Consider the following 13433-nt stretch of genomic DNA (forward strand, 5'->3'; position numbering starts at 1 on the left):
TCTGCTGGCTGATGCATGGAACTGTCCCAAACTGACCTCCCCACATGAGCAGGTATGTCTCCTGCAGCCCAGCAAAGGAAGTTGTAAGCAGCTGTTGAGCTCAGCTGTTATTTGATGCTGGAGCCGACCACTTTGTTTTGGAAACAGAATTTAACAGTGAAGTGGAAGGACAGAAGGGTCTCAGACTGGAAAATTAGAGTGAATTCCCAATGAGCTCTTCATTTTGGTGACTGTTTCTTGGCCACGATTGCCAGGTGGAGAACGGGGCACTTGTGAGATCCCATCATGTCCTGGCCATGCTTGTCTGATAACCCATCCTGCTGATTAAATCCACTGAACGTGAGATCTGCTGGGGAACACCAGTCCATTGAGCTGGAAGACAGGCAGAACAGGACAACCCGCGACTCTGCAGGGATGCTGTGGGTCGGGTCCCAGCAGCAATCTTCCCTTGAAGAAGGCCAGCCTTCAAGATGGCTAATAGCCTCTTAAAAGCTAAGAATGCTTTTAAGAAAACTCTGCAGGTAGGATTCCTCCTGTGCTGCAGCACAGCCTGCACAGGGACCCCCTTGCCTTGGATGTGTTGGCTGACACAGAATCACGGAAGCATAGGGGTCAGGAGGGGCCTCTGGAGATCCTGCAGTCCAACCCTCCTGCTCACACAGGTTCCCTATGGTAGGTTGCACAGGAAGGTGTCCAGGTGGGTCTTGCTATGTCAGCTTCTCTGCACTGGAGTGTTCCCTCTGCTCGTCCCTGCTGTGCCCAGAAGCCATGCACAACTCCTCTATAACTAACCACGTGGAAGAATAGTTACGCTAGCTACCTCAGCTGTCCCACGGAGAGGCAGCCTGGTAGGTGACAAAGCCAGGCCAGAGGGGCACTGGTGGCCCCAGGAACCACGTGAGCCACCAGATGCTCTGCTGGGGAACACAAACCACGTGTAGAGAGAAGCCCTGCTGGCATCGCCACGCAGGCCAAGCTGCTAGCACACTTGAGTTCTTTTTCTCCATTTAATTGTTTGATGTGATTACTTGAAATTATGAAGCGTGTGCCCCTCTCTGGGCAGGGTGTGTGGGGAACCAATTACTTTAGATTTTTCATTCCTGGCCACCTGTTAAGGTCTGAAGGGCCACAAGGTGACATTGCCTGGGCCACTTCCTGTCGCACGCATCCATGGTGCACAGGACAGGGCTGGGCTGCACTGCTGTGCCCTGCTTTAAATGCTCCAGGCCATTCTCACGCTGCCCTGCACTTGTCCCCAGCACCGTGGCACTGCGAAGCTCCATGAGACAGGGGTGGCTGCTGCCTTGCAGGCTGTGAGGTGATGGTCTGGCAGCAAGCTCTGCTGCAGCGAGGGCTGATATTGGTTGTCCCTGCCCAGGTAACTGTCACAGTAAATCCCTGCACTGCAGGGCAAGTCAGCTGCTGCAATGGTGTCATCACACACCTCTGAGTCTGGGGGCTGCGGGGAGGAGATGGGCCTGGAGCATTTGCTTTGTGAGTGGGACCAGTCTTTTGTAGGAAATCTCTCATCCCTTTCTCAGGCTGTGGAATCAGTAAAATGTTTTGTCTGTATGTGCGCCCTGTTCTTGGTTATCTTTCTGCAGGTGTATGTGTTAGTGCTGCTCACATAGAAGGGAGCAGGGGCTGCACTGTGCAGCTTAAGGAAGATCTGCCCTCTGAGCATCTGGCATGCACAGTGATCTGTGTGTATGGCTGCACCTGCACACACCTCTATGGCTCCCAGAGCTGCACTGCTTCCATCTCACCCAGGAAGTCCCTCATGTGGGTCCCCATTGCCAATGTGGGCCTGAGGGTGTGAGGGTATGGCATGGAGCTGCGTCAGGGGAGGGTGGGGGGTAGAGAGGCACTGCCCCAGAGAGCGGTGGGCACAGCCCTGAGCTGCTGGAGCTCGCAGAGCATTGGGACACTGCTCTGAAACAGAGCATTTGGGTGGCCCTGTATGTGGCCAGGGATCGGACTCAGTGGTCCTTGTGGGTCCCGTCCAACATGGGACATTCACAGGGCATCTTTGGCCATCACTGGCCCATGGCAGTGGCCACGCTGCGTCATGAGGGCACGGCCTCCCAGCACGCAGTGCACAGAACGGGCAGGGGGCGCTGGGGGGCATTTTCTCGGCCATTGCTGAGAGGGGGGGGGAGCGCAGATAAGGCTACGCCCAACGCATCGGCACCACTGTGCTCAAGGCCCGGCCTCAGTTCTGCCACCGTCCACAGGGTGTCACCAGGCTGCCATTGTCATCCCCCTTATCCCTAGGACGCCATTGTCCCCTCCTTCATGCCGTGTCCCACGCGGCCGCTGTTACCACGCATCATCTGGCCAGGATGGGTGTCCAGTCTCAGCATCCCCTCTGCTGGGAGGCACCGTGGTGGCCGTGGCCATCAGTCCTTGGTGCTGTGCCCACATCCTTCACAGTGGGGCCACCCAGTGCTGCCCTCGCAGGGCTGCGTCCAGGCAGCTCTCAGCCTGCCCACATAGCAGAGGTACACCGACCTGCTGTACCCAGAGCACGGTCGGCTTCTGGGCTGCAAGTGCAGCGTCTGCTTGTGTTGGGATGCATGACGGCAAGGGCACCTGGGACACGGTGTGACAGGACCGAAATCACAAAAGCTGGGCTGAGGAGAGGAGGAGGAGGGACTGCCCATGGGCGATGGAGCCTTGGCAGGCCATGGGGCAGAGCAGAGGGCAGATAACGGCTTTGTTGTGCTAATGCTGCCCAAGAGCCGCAGTTTGCAGCTGAATAGGGCTGTCAATAGGAGCTCTGCATCTCTGTAGGATCGCCAGGCTCAGAGCTGGGCGAGACCCCAGGCGGGCAGCAGCACCCATGAAGTCACTCCAGACAGCACAGGGTTTCGGCGGGGACGTGGGGTGACAGGCATGCAAGGACAGTACCGCGGTGCTCCCGCTGTGGCTCCGGCCCCATCGACACCCAAGCTCAACAGGAGATGGCGTCAGTCCAATCCTTTATCCAAACCTCTCCCCGTTTGTACGGTGACTCCGGTTGTCCCAGCAACAACAGCCTCTCCCTGGGCACCCGCACTCCCCAGCCAACCTCAACGCTGTTACGAACTGAAGTAACCCTGATTTCAAGCGCTCCGCTCCCCGTCCCACAGTGCCCAACACACCGAGCTGCTCTTTGGCTCAGCCTTTTTCCACCGGGTAGCAGCACAGCCCAGCTCAGCCCTACCACCAGACCGGCTCCGGTGGGTCCAGGGCCACTCGGTCTCCTCGTGCTCACGCAGTGGATCAGCCGGCTCCATCCTCATCCCCGTGGGGCTGTGATGCCGGCTGCCCTCCACCGCAGGCTGCCGCACCTCTCCGCCTGCAGAAACGCCGCCCCTTCCATCCCATCTGCAGCCCTCGTGCTACGGATTATCCTGGGTCAGCGGCTTGCAGCGGTCCGTCCCCGGCCCGCGGTTTGGCAAGCTGGCAGCGGGAGCGTTGGCCACGGCGTGGACCTTCTGGTGGTGGTTCAAGGACTGCCGGTGGCGGAAGCTCTTGCTGCAGCCGCTGCACTGGAAGGGCCGCTGCTGGGTGTGCCGGCGCTGGTGCTCCTCCAGCAACGTCTGCATGGGGAAGCTCTCCGTGCACTCGATGCAGCGGTAGAGCCGCTCCCCGGCTGCGCTGGCACGCGGCCGTCCCGCCCAGCCGCCCCGCAGCTGCACCCCGTGGATGCGTTGGTGTTTCTGCAGGTGGTGCTTCTGGATGAAGCCCTTGCCGCAGGCGGGGCAGCAGTAGGGCCGCTCCCCGGTGTGGATGCGGTAGTGTTTGTTGAGGTTGGATTTCTCGTTGAAGCTCTTCCCGCAGGCAGGGCACTGGAAGGGCCGCTCTCCCGTGTGCAGGCGCTGGTGCCGCAGCAGAGCGGCGTGGTGGGCCAGGCTCTTCCCGCAGGCCGTGCAGATGAAGGAGCCGTTGCTCTTCCTCGCGTGGCTCTGCTGCCGCGCCAGGAGGCTGCGTTTCAGCCGGACGTTCTTCCAGCCCGGTGGTGGCGGCACACGGGGTTCATCCCCCGCGCCAGGCGGGCCGTGCTCCTCTGTGCCAGCCTGCGTCGAGGCGGCCTCTGTGGCGGTGTCCTCCCCCAGCAGCATCCCCTGGGGCAGAGCGAATGGCTGCTCGGTCTCCGCGCCGTGCCCCTGTTCTGATGCGAAATGCAAGGCCGGGGCTGGGCGAGCTTCCACTGGGATGACCGCAGGTTTGAAGTCAGGCTGAGCAGCCCCGTGTTTGCAGAGCTCCCCTAAGCCCTCTGCTGCCGCCTTCTGCTCGTCCATGACGGCGTGGCTCTCCCAAGGCACCGGCGGCTCCTGGCCCAGGGGAACCTCCTCTTCCAGCCTCACAGAGGACACCTGTGGCAGAGCCAGCATTTCCAGTCCTTCCTCCTGCGGCTGCTGCTCTTCTGTCTTGATCACGATCTTCTCACCTGCTGAGAAACAGTAATTCATTCCCAGCAAAATAAAGCTCTCCCATGCCTGTATCCCCAGCAGTGGAGCAGAAGCTGGCCTTCCCCTGCAGCACGCGGGTGAGACATGAGCAGACAACCAGCAAATGTGCTGCTACAGATGGAGCAAGAGGGATCTACCACGAGCAAAGGGGGAGAAGGGCACAAGGCAGGAAGGCGCTGTGTCTGCTGGGGGCTCCCTGGGGACATTCAGTGGACCAATGATGTAATATTCATAAAGAACCCAAAACAGGAAAACATGAAAACAACAGTGCAGCTGCAGAGTCCTCTGTCCTGCAGGGAACTCTGTTAGGAACGGCAGAGATTAGTTGGGTAAATCTAGAGGAAGTGACCAAAGCAAAACCTTCCAGGAGCAGGACTGAGAAGCCACAGAGCCACTCTCACACTAAGCCTTGCCCACGCTTTTTCCTCTCTTGCCAAGTGTGCTGCTCTGGGCTTAGAGTTTTGGTGTGGTCTCTTCCAGATTTCCTTCCCCCTTCGGCACTGATTTTCCTTCTCCATTTTCAATTTCCATTCACTCAACCTGCACACAACCCTTCCCCACCACCCCTGGCATTCACTGCAGTGCCATCAATGCCACCACTGCTGTGACTCACCGCCACCACCGTGCCCCAACACAGCTCCCTCCTCCAGCAGCCCGTGGGTCCTGGAAGCTGAATCCTCCCCATCCTCAGTTGGCAACAGCAGAGCAGATTTGGAACTGGCGTCCCCGGGCCCTGGGGGAAGAAGCAGGTGTGCAAAGAGCTGATCCTGGGCACCAACATGAGCCCACAGTGTGCCCAGGTGGCCAAGAGGGCCAACAGCATCCTGGCCTGCATTAGAAATAGTGTGGCCAGCAGAAGCAGGGAGGTGATCATCCCCTTCTACTCAGCACTGGTGAGGCCGCACCTCGAGTACTGTGTTCAGTTTTGGGCTCCTCACTACAGGAAAGATGTTGAGGCCCTGGAGCGTGTGCAGAGAAGGGCAACAAAACTGGTGAGGGGTCTGGAGCACAAATATGAGGAGCGGCTGAGGGAGCTGGGATTGTTCAGTGTGGAGAAGAGGAGCTCAGGGCAGACCTCATTGCACTGTACAACTTCCTGAAGGGAGGTTGTTGTGAAGAGGGATTTGGCCTCTTCTCCCAGGCAACAAGCAGCACACGCAATGGCCGCAAGTTGTACCAGAGGAGGTTTGGGTTGGACATAAGGAAGAACTTTTTCTCTCAGAGGTGGTCAGGCACTGCAATGGCTGCACAGGGAGGTGGTGGAGTCGCCGTCCCTGGCAGTGTTCAAGAGGTGCCTGGATGAGGAGCTGTGAGAGATGGTTTAGTGCTTGTGGTGGCAACGGTGATGAGGAGACGGTTGGACTGGATGATCCTATAGGTCGTTTCCAACCTTGTGATTCTATGATTCTATGATTCAACACCAGCACCCCTCAGGGAAGAGCTGCTCCTGCACAGCTGGGGCCTGGGCGCAGCTTCTGCAGGACAGGTAGAGCAAGGAGGCTGATGTCAGCCATGCCAGGTGACTGATTTTAGTTACCTCAGCAAGAACTGAACTTTGGACTTTATCACCGTTTTAAAATTACAGCTCAAAATAACCAGTGCTAAAATTTAGGACCGCTCCCAGCAAACTCCTCCAGGGTGGTGCACGTGTGCAGGGGAACACCTGTACTGGAAGGCAGGATTGCAGAGCGCCGTGCCAGCGAGGCACAGCGTTCCCCCAGTGCTGAGAACCACCAAAGGCTGAGGATGTGACGCACAGCTGTCACCCGTGACCAAACCCTAACAGTGCCAAGGCCTCACCATTCACTGCTTGTTCTCCAAATATCCAGATAACACAGTAACCTATGCAAAGCAAAGTTCAGCATAGGATATGACAGTCTGACACAAGCGCAGGGAATGAATCTCACCGAGAGAGACCACAGCCTCGTAGCTCCCCTTCACTTCCATCCTGTACAGCTCCTGCTGCCGGCTGTCCACACCGCCCCACTCCTGCTCTGCCAAACAGGCAGCATCGTCCTCACCTGACGCAGGGACCTGGAATGGCAGGAGGCACCTCCTGAGCACTGTCTTGCCTCGTCTCTCCCCACACAGCTCCCCTGTACGCCTGTGTGACAGCACAGAGCTCTTGGGGAAAGGCCACATGCCCTGGCCTGAGGCCTCTCCCCTAACAGCAAGGAGGTTTGCAGCTCCTTCTCCAGATCCACGCCATCAACCTGGGGCAGTCCCCATCACATCAGAGCACGACATGTACGGGAAGGCATCCTACCCTGCAAGGCAACTAGCAGGGCTCAGCAGGGCTACATCTGTACTTTTGTTCCCTTTTTTTCACTGGAGATGGGGAGGAGCTGGAAGGGCTCAAGGCAAAGCTTGGAAGGAGCCACATCCCTGCTGCCCCGCCCTGCACAACACCCACAAGAGCATTCCACCCGCGCCGTTACCTTGAGCGCATCCTCACTGCCTTACGCACATTCGTTGGATGAAGTTCGTCCCAGATTTCCTGAGGCTGGACCCCATTCCCCAGGGCTCACCCTTGCTACCTTACACTTGGCCCTTGGCCCCTGTTACTCCGAGCTTGTTCTCCACTCCCTAGGACTCGTGCCCTGTGCCCCAGGGCTCATCCCCGTTACCAAGAGCTTATCTCCGTTACCTTGGGCTCACTGCCTGTTCCCTGGCGCTCGTCCCACGTTACCCTGGGCTCATCCGCTGTGCCCTGGGATTCATCCCTACTACCTGAGGCTCACTCCCTGTGCCCCGGGGCTCATCCCCCGCGTTCGCCCCTCACACCACAGACGCACCCCCAAGACCTGAGGCTCACCCCCGTGCCCTAAGGCACATCTCCCATCACTTCGGGCTCAACCCCGTTCCCTGGAGCTCATCCCCCGCGCCCTAGGACCCACCCCTCACCCTGTCGCCTCCCCCCCGTCACCTGAGGCTCATCCCCGCCGGTTCCCAGCCCGTTCCGCGGCACCCAGCCGGCTCTGTTCCGCAGCTGCCTCTCGACGTGCTCCAGCCGCCTCGCGCTGTCCCTCAGCAGGGCGCTCAGCGCGGCCCAGCGGCGCTCCAGCTGCCCGCCGACCTCCAGCACGGCCTTCTCCAGCTCCGACATTTTCTTCTCGGCCGTCTCCGCGCGGCCCTCCAGGCTCAGCAGCCGCACGGCCTGTGCCTCCACCTTCCGCTCCACCGCCTGCACCGCCGCCACCACCGTCCACAGCGAGATCTCGTGCACCGCCGGCGGCCGCTTCGCCCCTTCGGAGGGGACGGCGACGGGGCCGGGGGGCTGCGGGGGGAGCGGCTGCCAGGCGTCGGGCCCCCACTCGGGCTCCTGCGGGCGGGGAGAGGAGGAGGTCAGGGACGCGGCGGGGCCCTCCCGCGCCCTCCCCGCGGTGGCGGGGCCCGACCCGGGCCCGTCCTCCCCGCCGCGGCGGGTCCCGCTCCCGGCTCCCCGCGGCGTCAGGCATCGCGGTGGAAGGGAGGCCCGCCGCCCGCCGCGCCCGTACCTGAGCGGGGCCCCACCGGGCCATGGCCACCCCACACCGCCGCCGCCGCCGCGCGATGGCGCCCTCTCGCGGCCCGCCGAGGCGCCGCCGCCCCTCCGCTCCCTCAGCGCCGCCCGGCCCTCCGCACTGCCCCGGATCCAGACGTCACTCAGCCGTACGCCTCCCACGACCCCGCTCGCTCCTCCCAGTCCCCAAAGACCCCGAATCGTTCACAGAAGCGCGGAGTTCCCACTTCTCCCCGTACAACCCCAGATCCCGACCTCCCCCCCCATTCCCAGCTCCTCCACTTCCAGCCGCTCCCTCAATCACGGACCCCCCCCACCTCTCAGTCCCCAAAAGCCCCACCAACGTTCACAGAACCGCTCCGTTCCCAGGACTGGTTTAATTAACCCATTAACCAGCCTGCCCCACAGCACGGCCCCCATCATACAGGCACAGGGAACCCCTCCTCACGTCATTTTCCAACACGCGTTATTTTCCAACACAACCCACTCTCATCCCCTCGCTGCCCACCAGCAGTGCCCACCCCACACGCAGTGCTCCCTCCAGTTCCACCATTTTACCCTCAAATTCTTCCCGTCACGGCTCTGAAATGCCCCCGGCTTGGCAGCCAGGCAGGGGTAGACCTCAGGGCAGCAGCAAGGACCCGCAGGAGCTCCATGAAGGGCACAGACATGGGATGCTGCAGCGGGACACGGATGTGGGACACGGATGTGCTGGAGGGTGTCTGTATAAAGGCGACAAAGCTGGAGGTTTCCCAGCAGCAGCACAGCAGAGCTACATGCAGCTGTGGGGAGGAACCCAATTCCCACAGCCAGAGCCCCAAAGCAGCTTCTCACAGCTGCTCCTCCCACCTTCAGGAAGAGGAGCACACAGCCATGGGCGCCGGGCAGGGTGGGATGATCCAGCCACAATGCCCAGAGCCCATGGTCGAGGATGGAGAGAGAAGGGCCAGCAGCAGCCCCATCTTCAGAAGTGCCCCCTCGCCCTCCTCTCCCCCTCCCCTACACAGGCTCAGAGCACAGAGGCAGTTTGCTGCTACACTCATGCAGGCTCTCCCTTCTCATGTCAGCCTTTTGCTGCCCTCACGAGCAGTGGAGCTGATTGTAGGCTTTCTGGCACTCGTTGCACCAGTAGCGCTTCCTGCCCGCGTCGCTCTGGCTGTGGCGGACGAATTCAGAGGCCCAGACAAAGCTCCTATTGCAGCAGAGACACAGGGTGAAGTGATGCCGGTCAGCGTGCGTCCTCTGGTGCAGCACCAGAAAGTTCTGGCTGGAGAAGTTCTCCATGCATTCGGTACACGTATACGTAATTTTCTGAGGAGACAGTGGGAACCAGCTGGGGTTGGACTTCTCCCACTGCTCCCTGGTGCTGCTGCCCTGGGTGTGGGGCTGGGCGGCCCTGCAGGGCGCCAGGCTGGAGCCCCCCTCGGTGTCAGAGGATGGGCAGAACCCGGTGGCCGCCCGGATCCGCAGGTGACGCCGGATTTTCTTTTTGGACATGAAGGTCTGGTTGCATTCGATGCAGACGTACGGCACCCAGTTGCTGTGGCTCTTCTGGTGGATGATGAGGTTGATCTTGAGCAGGAAGTTCTTCCCGCACACCACGCACCTGTAGAACTTCTCTCGGGAGGAGTTTCGCTGGCAGGCAGCGGTTCTGCCCACGCTCTCCTCTGGCTTTGCCAGCAGATCAGCCGAGCTGCTGGGCTCCACGTGTGCTGCTGTTTGGCAAAGGTCTGGCATCTCCTCCTTGCTCGGCTCTTCAGGAGCATCTGCTGCCACACACTGGCCACTGTTCCCTGCACCTTTCAAGTCCTCCTTTTGCAGACCCTCCTCGGCACCGATCCGCTCCTGCAGGACCTCTCCTGGGATCCCCACCTTGGCACCTGCTGGAAATTTGGCAGAACCCCAGCATCACTCTTCTGCTCAGTTCTGAGAACAAGGCATAAAGACCCAGGGGGCACAAAGACCCAGGGGGCACAACGACCCAGGGGGCACAAAGACCCAGGGGGCATAAAGACCCCCACGTCTCCCTCTCTCCTCGCCCAGGAGCTGCTACCAATGCCAGCACCGCTCTCTTTTTCCAGCCCAGTGCCTTCCCAGACCACAGACCCACCCAGAGCACAGCAGGACACCACTACAGCCAGTCACCTCAGACACCCCAAGGGATGACGAACATCACTGAGGATGGGAAGAGCCCAAAACAGACATCAAGGGCTCATCCTTCAGCGCAAACCAACTGACTGACTTGGTTCACACCAAGCCATATCCCATTTTTATATAGTTTCAAAGCTGGATTTACTGCGCTAACCCCTTCTTGGCCCTTATGTGAATCATGTAGAAATCTGTCCAAAAAGCCTCAGCAAAGGTTCGTGCAGAGCTAATGCTGCACACTGTGCTCCCTGAGCCCCCAGCCCAGCAGGAGGGAGGAAGGGCTCTGCACTTTACCTGCTGCAGGAGGAAAAGATGGAGGCAGGCTCAGGGTCAGCACTTCCTGGCAGCACATGGGGATGGGGCAGGGAGGGGAGGTAGCCAGGTGGCTGAGATCTGCTGGAGCTCCTATGGCTTCCTGAGGAACGTGTGCTACAAGGGCAGAGGTGGGGATTACGACCTCAGGTGAGGCACAGCCAGGGCTCAGGGTCCCTCGCTTCGGTGGACTCGCCAGACACTCATGTGCACTACTGTCAGATGCATCCGAAGGGCTCCTGCTGTCCTCCAGGTTCCTGCATCTCCCTGTAGAAGACTGCTCTGTGTCCACCTGCAGCAGGGCTTCACCGCTCACACAGCCAGGACTGTCGGGTTCTGGGGACAGAAGAGTGCTCATCATCACCAGCCCCTACTGGGGTCCATAGGAGCCAGCACAGGGCCTGAGGGTCCCCTCTCGGGGTCTCAAGGCACTGGGCTCCGTGCCAGGGGGGGAGACTTCCAGGCTACTGATGTTCCCAACACAATCCCTGTGCACGGCCCCAGGAGCTGCCCCTGTCCCTGTGGCTGAGGGCAAGGACCGCTGGCGTGCTGGTAAGCAGGCAGGAGCCAGGATCCGTGCATGGGTGAGACTCAGCATCACTCACCTGCAGCTGGCTTCAGGGACACCGCTGTGCCCTCCAGGCCTGGCTCTGCTTGTTCACATGGCTCTCCTCTTTCCATCTGCAATAAGACTTCAGGCTTGGCTAGGTCACAGTCTGCTCAAGGACAAGACAAACATCAGAGACATGAAGCATCTTTGCAGGTGCATCCACTGTCTTCTGCACGTGCTGTCATCATATAGCCCACACCCCATCCATCAAAACCTCATCTCCAAACAAGCTGCACGCGAGGAGTTACAGGCAAAGACAGGGAGCTCTATGGAGGATCTGAAAAGCACCCTCAGGCTCATCTGATAATTCATCTCTGCTCCACCTAGGATTACTAGGTAAACCTGTTCTCCCGGAATTCCCCCACACAACAGGTGTAAAGTGCCCTGAAGACAGGAAAACAATCTGACCCACTGCAGGATTTGGCTGGTGCCTCATTTTTCACCTGGGCTGTACTTGGAGGTGAGCTCATGAGATGCTAAGGGGACACCAGCTGCAGGGAAATCCAAGCCCACTGCTCCCTTCACCTCAGCCCTGGGTAGAATTAATGACAAGCGTGAGGGTTTCAGGTTGGACAGAGCTGATTTTGTCCTTGTGTCTGCTGTGATGCCATGCTCTGGCCTTAGGAGAAAACCAGCGTTGGTAACACGATGATGTTTCAGTTGCAGCTGAGCAGTGCTGGGCAGACATTTGGGTTTCTCAACTTCTTATGCTATCCTGCCAGCAAGTGGGCTGAGTGGCACGAGGAGCTGGGAGAGGACAGAACCTACACTGGCCAGAGAGAGATGTTCCATATGACATCGTGGGATACACACAGGAAACCTGACAGAGATCGTGGCAGTGAGAATTTGTAAGGCAGCTCAGAGAGGACGGCATCCCAGCTTTCCACAAGGAGACACTGAGCACTTTCTACCCCCTCCTGAGCCCCACAGCCTCCATTTGCTCCCAGAGGGGACAAGAGTTGGAGCTGATTGTTTGGGGCTACAGATCCCAATGAGAGGTAAAGAAAAGCAACCCAGGGAGAGCAGCCCGGATAGCGATGGGAAATGCCAAACCAGCACGGATGCATACACAGGGACACCAGCATTTCACAGTTGCTCTGCATCACGCTCCGATGCAGCTCCTTCTGCTCATCATCCAGGAGGGCCCACTCGTCCCTGCTGAACTCCACAAAGACATCCCTGAAAGTCACCGGCAGCTGTGGGCAGAGGGCTGCGCTCAGTGCATCTGCCAGCCCCTCCCAGCCAGCTCCCAGACCCTGAGAGCCCCATTAGCAGCCCTTCAGATTCACCAAAAGGCCCCTTCGCCCCTCCTAATGGGCCCACAAGCAACCTCCAGGCTCACTCTCAGCCTCCTCCCCCCCATCAGCCCATTCAACCTCTCCGTAGCACCATACGCATCCCATAGGCTACTGCACTGTTCCCAAATGATTTCTCAGTCCTTCAAAGGCCCATCATTGACCCAGAAACCTAAATCCAGCCTGCCTCACCCTTCTCCCCAAATCTCTGTGCAGGAGCCCCATGGCTCAGTACCAGCCCCAGACACCCCCAGCCCCCTTCTGGCCCTTGAAGCAGCCCCCAGCTTCACACCCAGAGCATCAAACGCCCCCAAACTGCTGAAAAAGCATCATCCCCCAGCCTCGGTTCCACAAAGTCCCCATCAGTAACTGCCAGACCACCTCAAAGCCCCACAGACAATCTCTCAGCCCCCCACAAACGGACCCCAGCCTGACACCCAGACCCCCATAAGGAAGCCCTACGTTGATCCCCTGCCCCACAGACATCGCCTCAGCCCCCAGGCTGACCCTCAGCCAAAGGCTCCATAACAGCCCCCAGCCTGACTCCCAGCCTCAACACAGCCCCATAACGACGCCAGGACCGACCCCAGCCCCCCGATCACCCCCTCAGCCCCAACGAGCAGCCCCCAGCTCAATCCCTGCCCCCCAACAGCCCCGATCAGAGCCCCCACGTTCACCTCTGCCCCACGCACCAGCCCCCCAGCAGCACCACCAGCATTCTCAGTGCAGACGTCCAGCCCGGGAAGCTTCACCCCCAAAGCCACCGGCGACCCCCAGCCCCACCGACACTCCTTCACAGCCTGAGGGCTCCCGAGCAGCTTCCAGCCAGACCCCTAGCCGGCCCCACGAGCAGCCCCCAGACCCACCACAACCCCCACCGACGCCTCCCCGAGAAGGGCCGTACCGAGGGCAACCGCGGCCCCCAGGCTTCCCTGTCCCTCAGCGCAGCCTCTGCCCGCTCCAGCCGCCGCTCCAGGGCCTCGATGCGGGCGTACAGTTCCTCCATCACCACACCAACACCCGACGGGACGGGACGGGGCAGCCCACGGCGCCGGCCCTCCCCCATCGCTCGCACCGCAGGCCTCGTGCAGGCAGCGCCCCCTGCTGGT

The 13433-nt window shown here is 60.0% G+C and overlaps 2 protein-coding genes across 3 annotated transcripts; both read right to left on the bottom strand.

Moving 5' to 3' along the window:
* Positions 1 to 2969: 2969 nt before the first annotated feature.
* LOC125696395 (zinc finger protein 777-like) lies at positions 2970 to 8027 on the bottom strand. Its single transcript, XM_048951936.1, has 5 exons — positions 7955 to 8027; positions 7384 to 7779; positions 6365 to 6491; positions 5071 to 5190; positions 2970 to 4435 (listed from the first exon to the last, which is right to left on the bottom strand). The coding sequence occupies exons 1-5, from the start codon at positions 7976 to 7978 to the stop codon at positions 3384 to 3386; spliced, it is 1719 nt and encodes a 572-aa protein (XP_048807893.1). The 5' UTR covers positions 7979 to 8027; the 3' UTR covers positions 2970 to 3383.
* A 275-nt stretch (positions 8028 to 8302) lies between these two features.
* Positions 8303 to 13404, bottom strand: LOC125696398 (zinc finger protein 282-like). Of its 2 annotated transcripts, none has more exons than XM_048951940.1 (5): positions 13229 to 13404; positions 12099 to 12225; positions 11025 to 11135; positions 10402 to 10755; positions 8303 to 9839 (listed from the first exon to the last, which is right to left on the bottom strand). In XM_048951940.1, the coding sequence occupies exons 1-5, from the start codon at positions 13388 to 13390 to the stop codon at positions 9040 to 9042; spliced, it is 1554 nt and encodes a 517-aa protein (XP_048807897.1). In that variant the 5' UTR covers positions 13391 to 13404; the 3' UTR covers positions 8303 to 9039. The 2 variants fall into 2 exon arrangements, with proteins under 2 accessions (XP_048807897.1, XP_048807896.1); XM_048951939.1 differs by having other exon boundaries at positions 8303 to 9842.
* Between the last annotated feature and the right edge of the window lie 29 nt (positions 13405 to 13433).

This window comes from Lagopus muta, chromosome 7 (assembly GCF_023343835.1).
Source record: "Lagopus muta isolate bLagMut1 chromosome 7, bLagMut1 primary, whole genome shotgun sequence".
NCBI lineage: Eukaryota > Metazoa > Chordata > Aves > Galliformes > Phasianidae > Lagopus > Lagopus muta.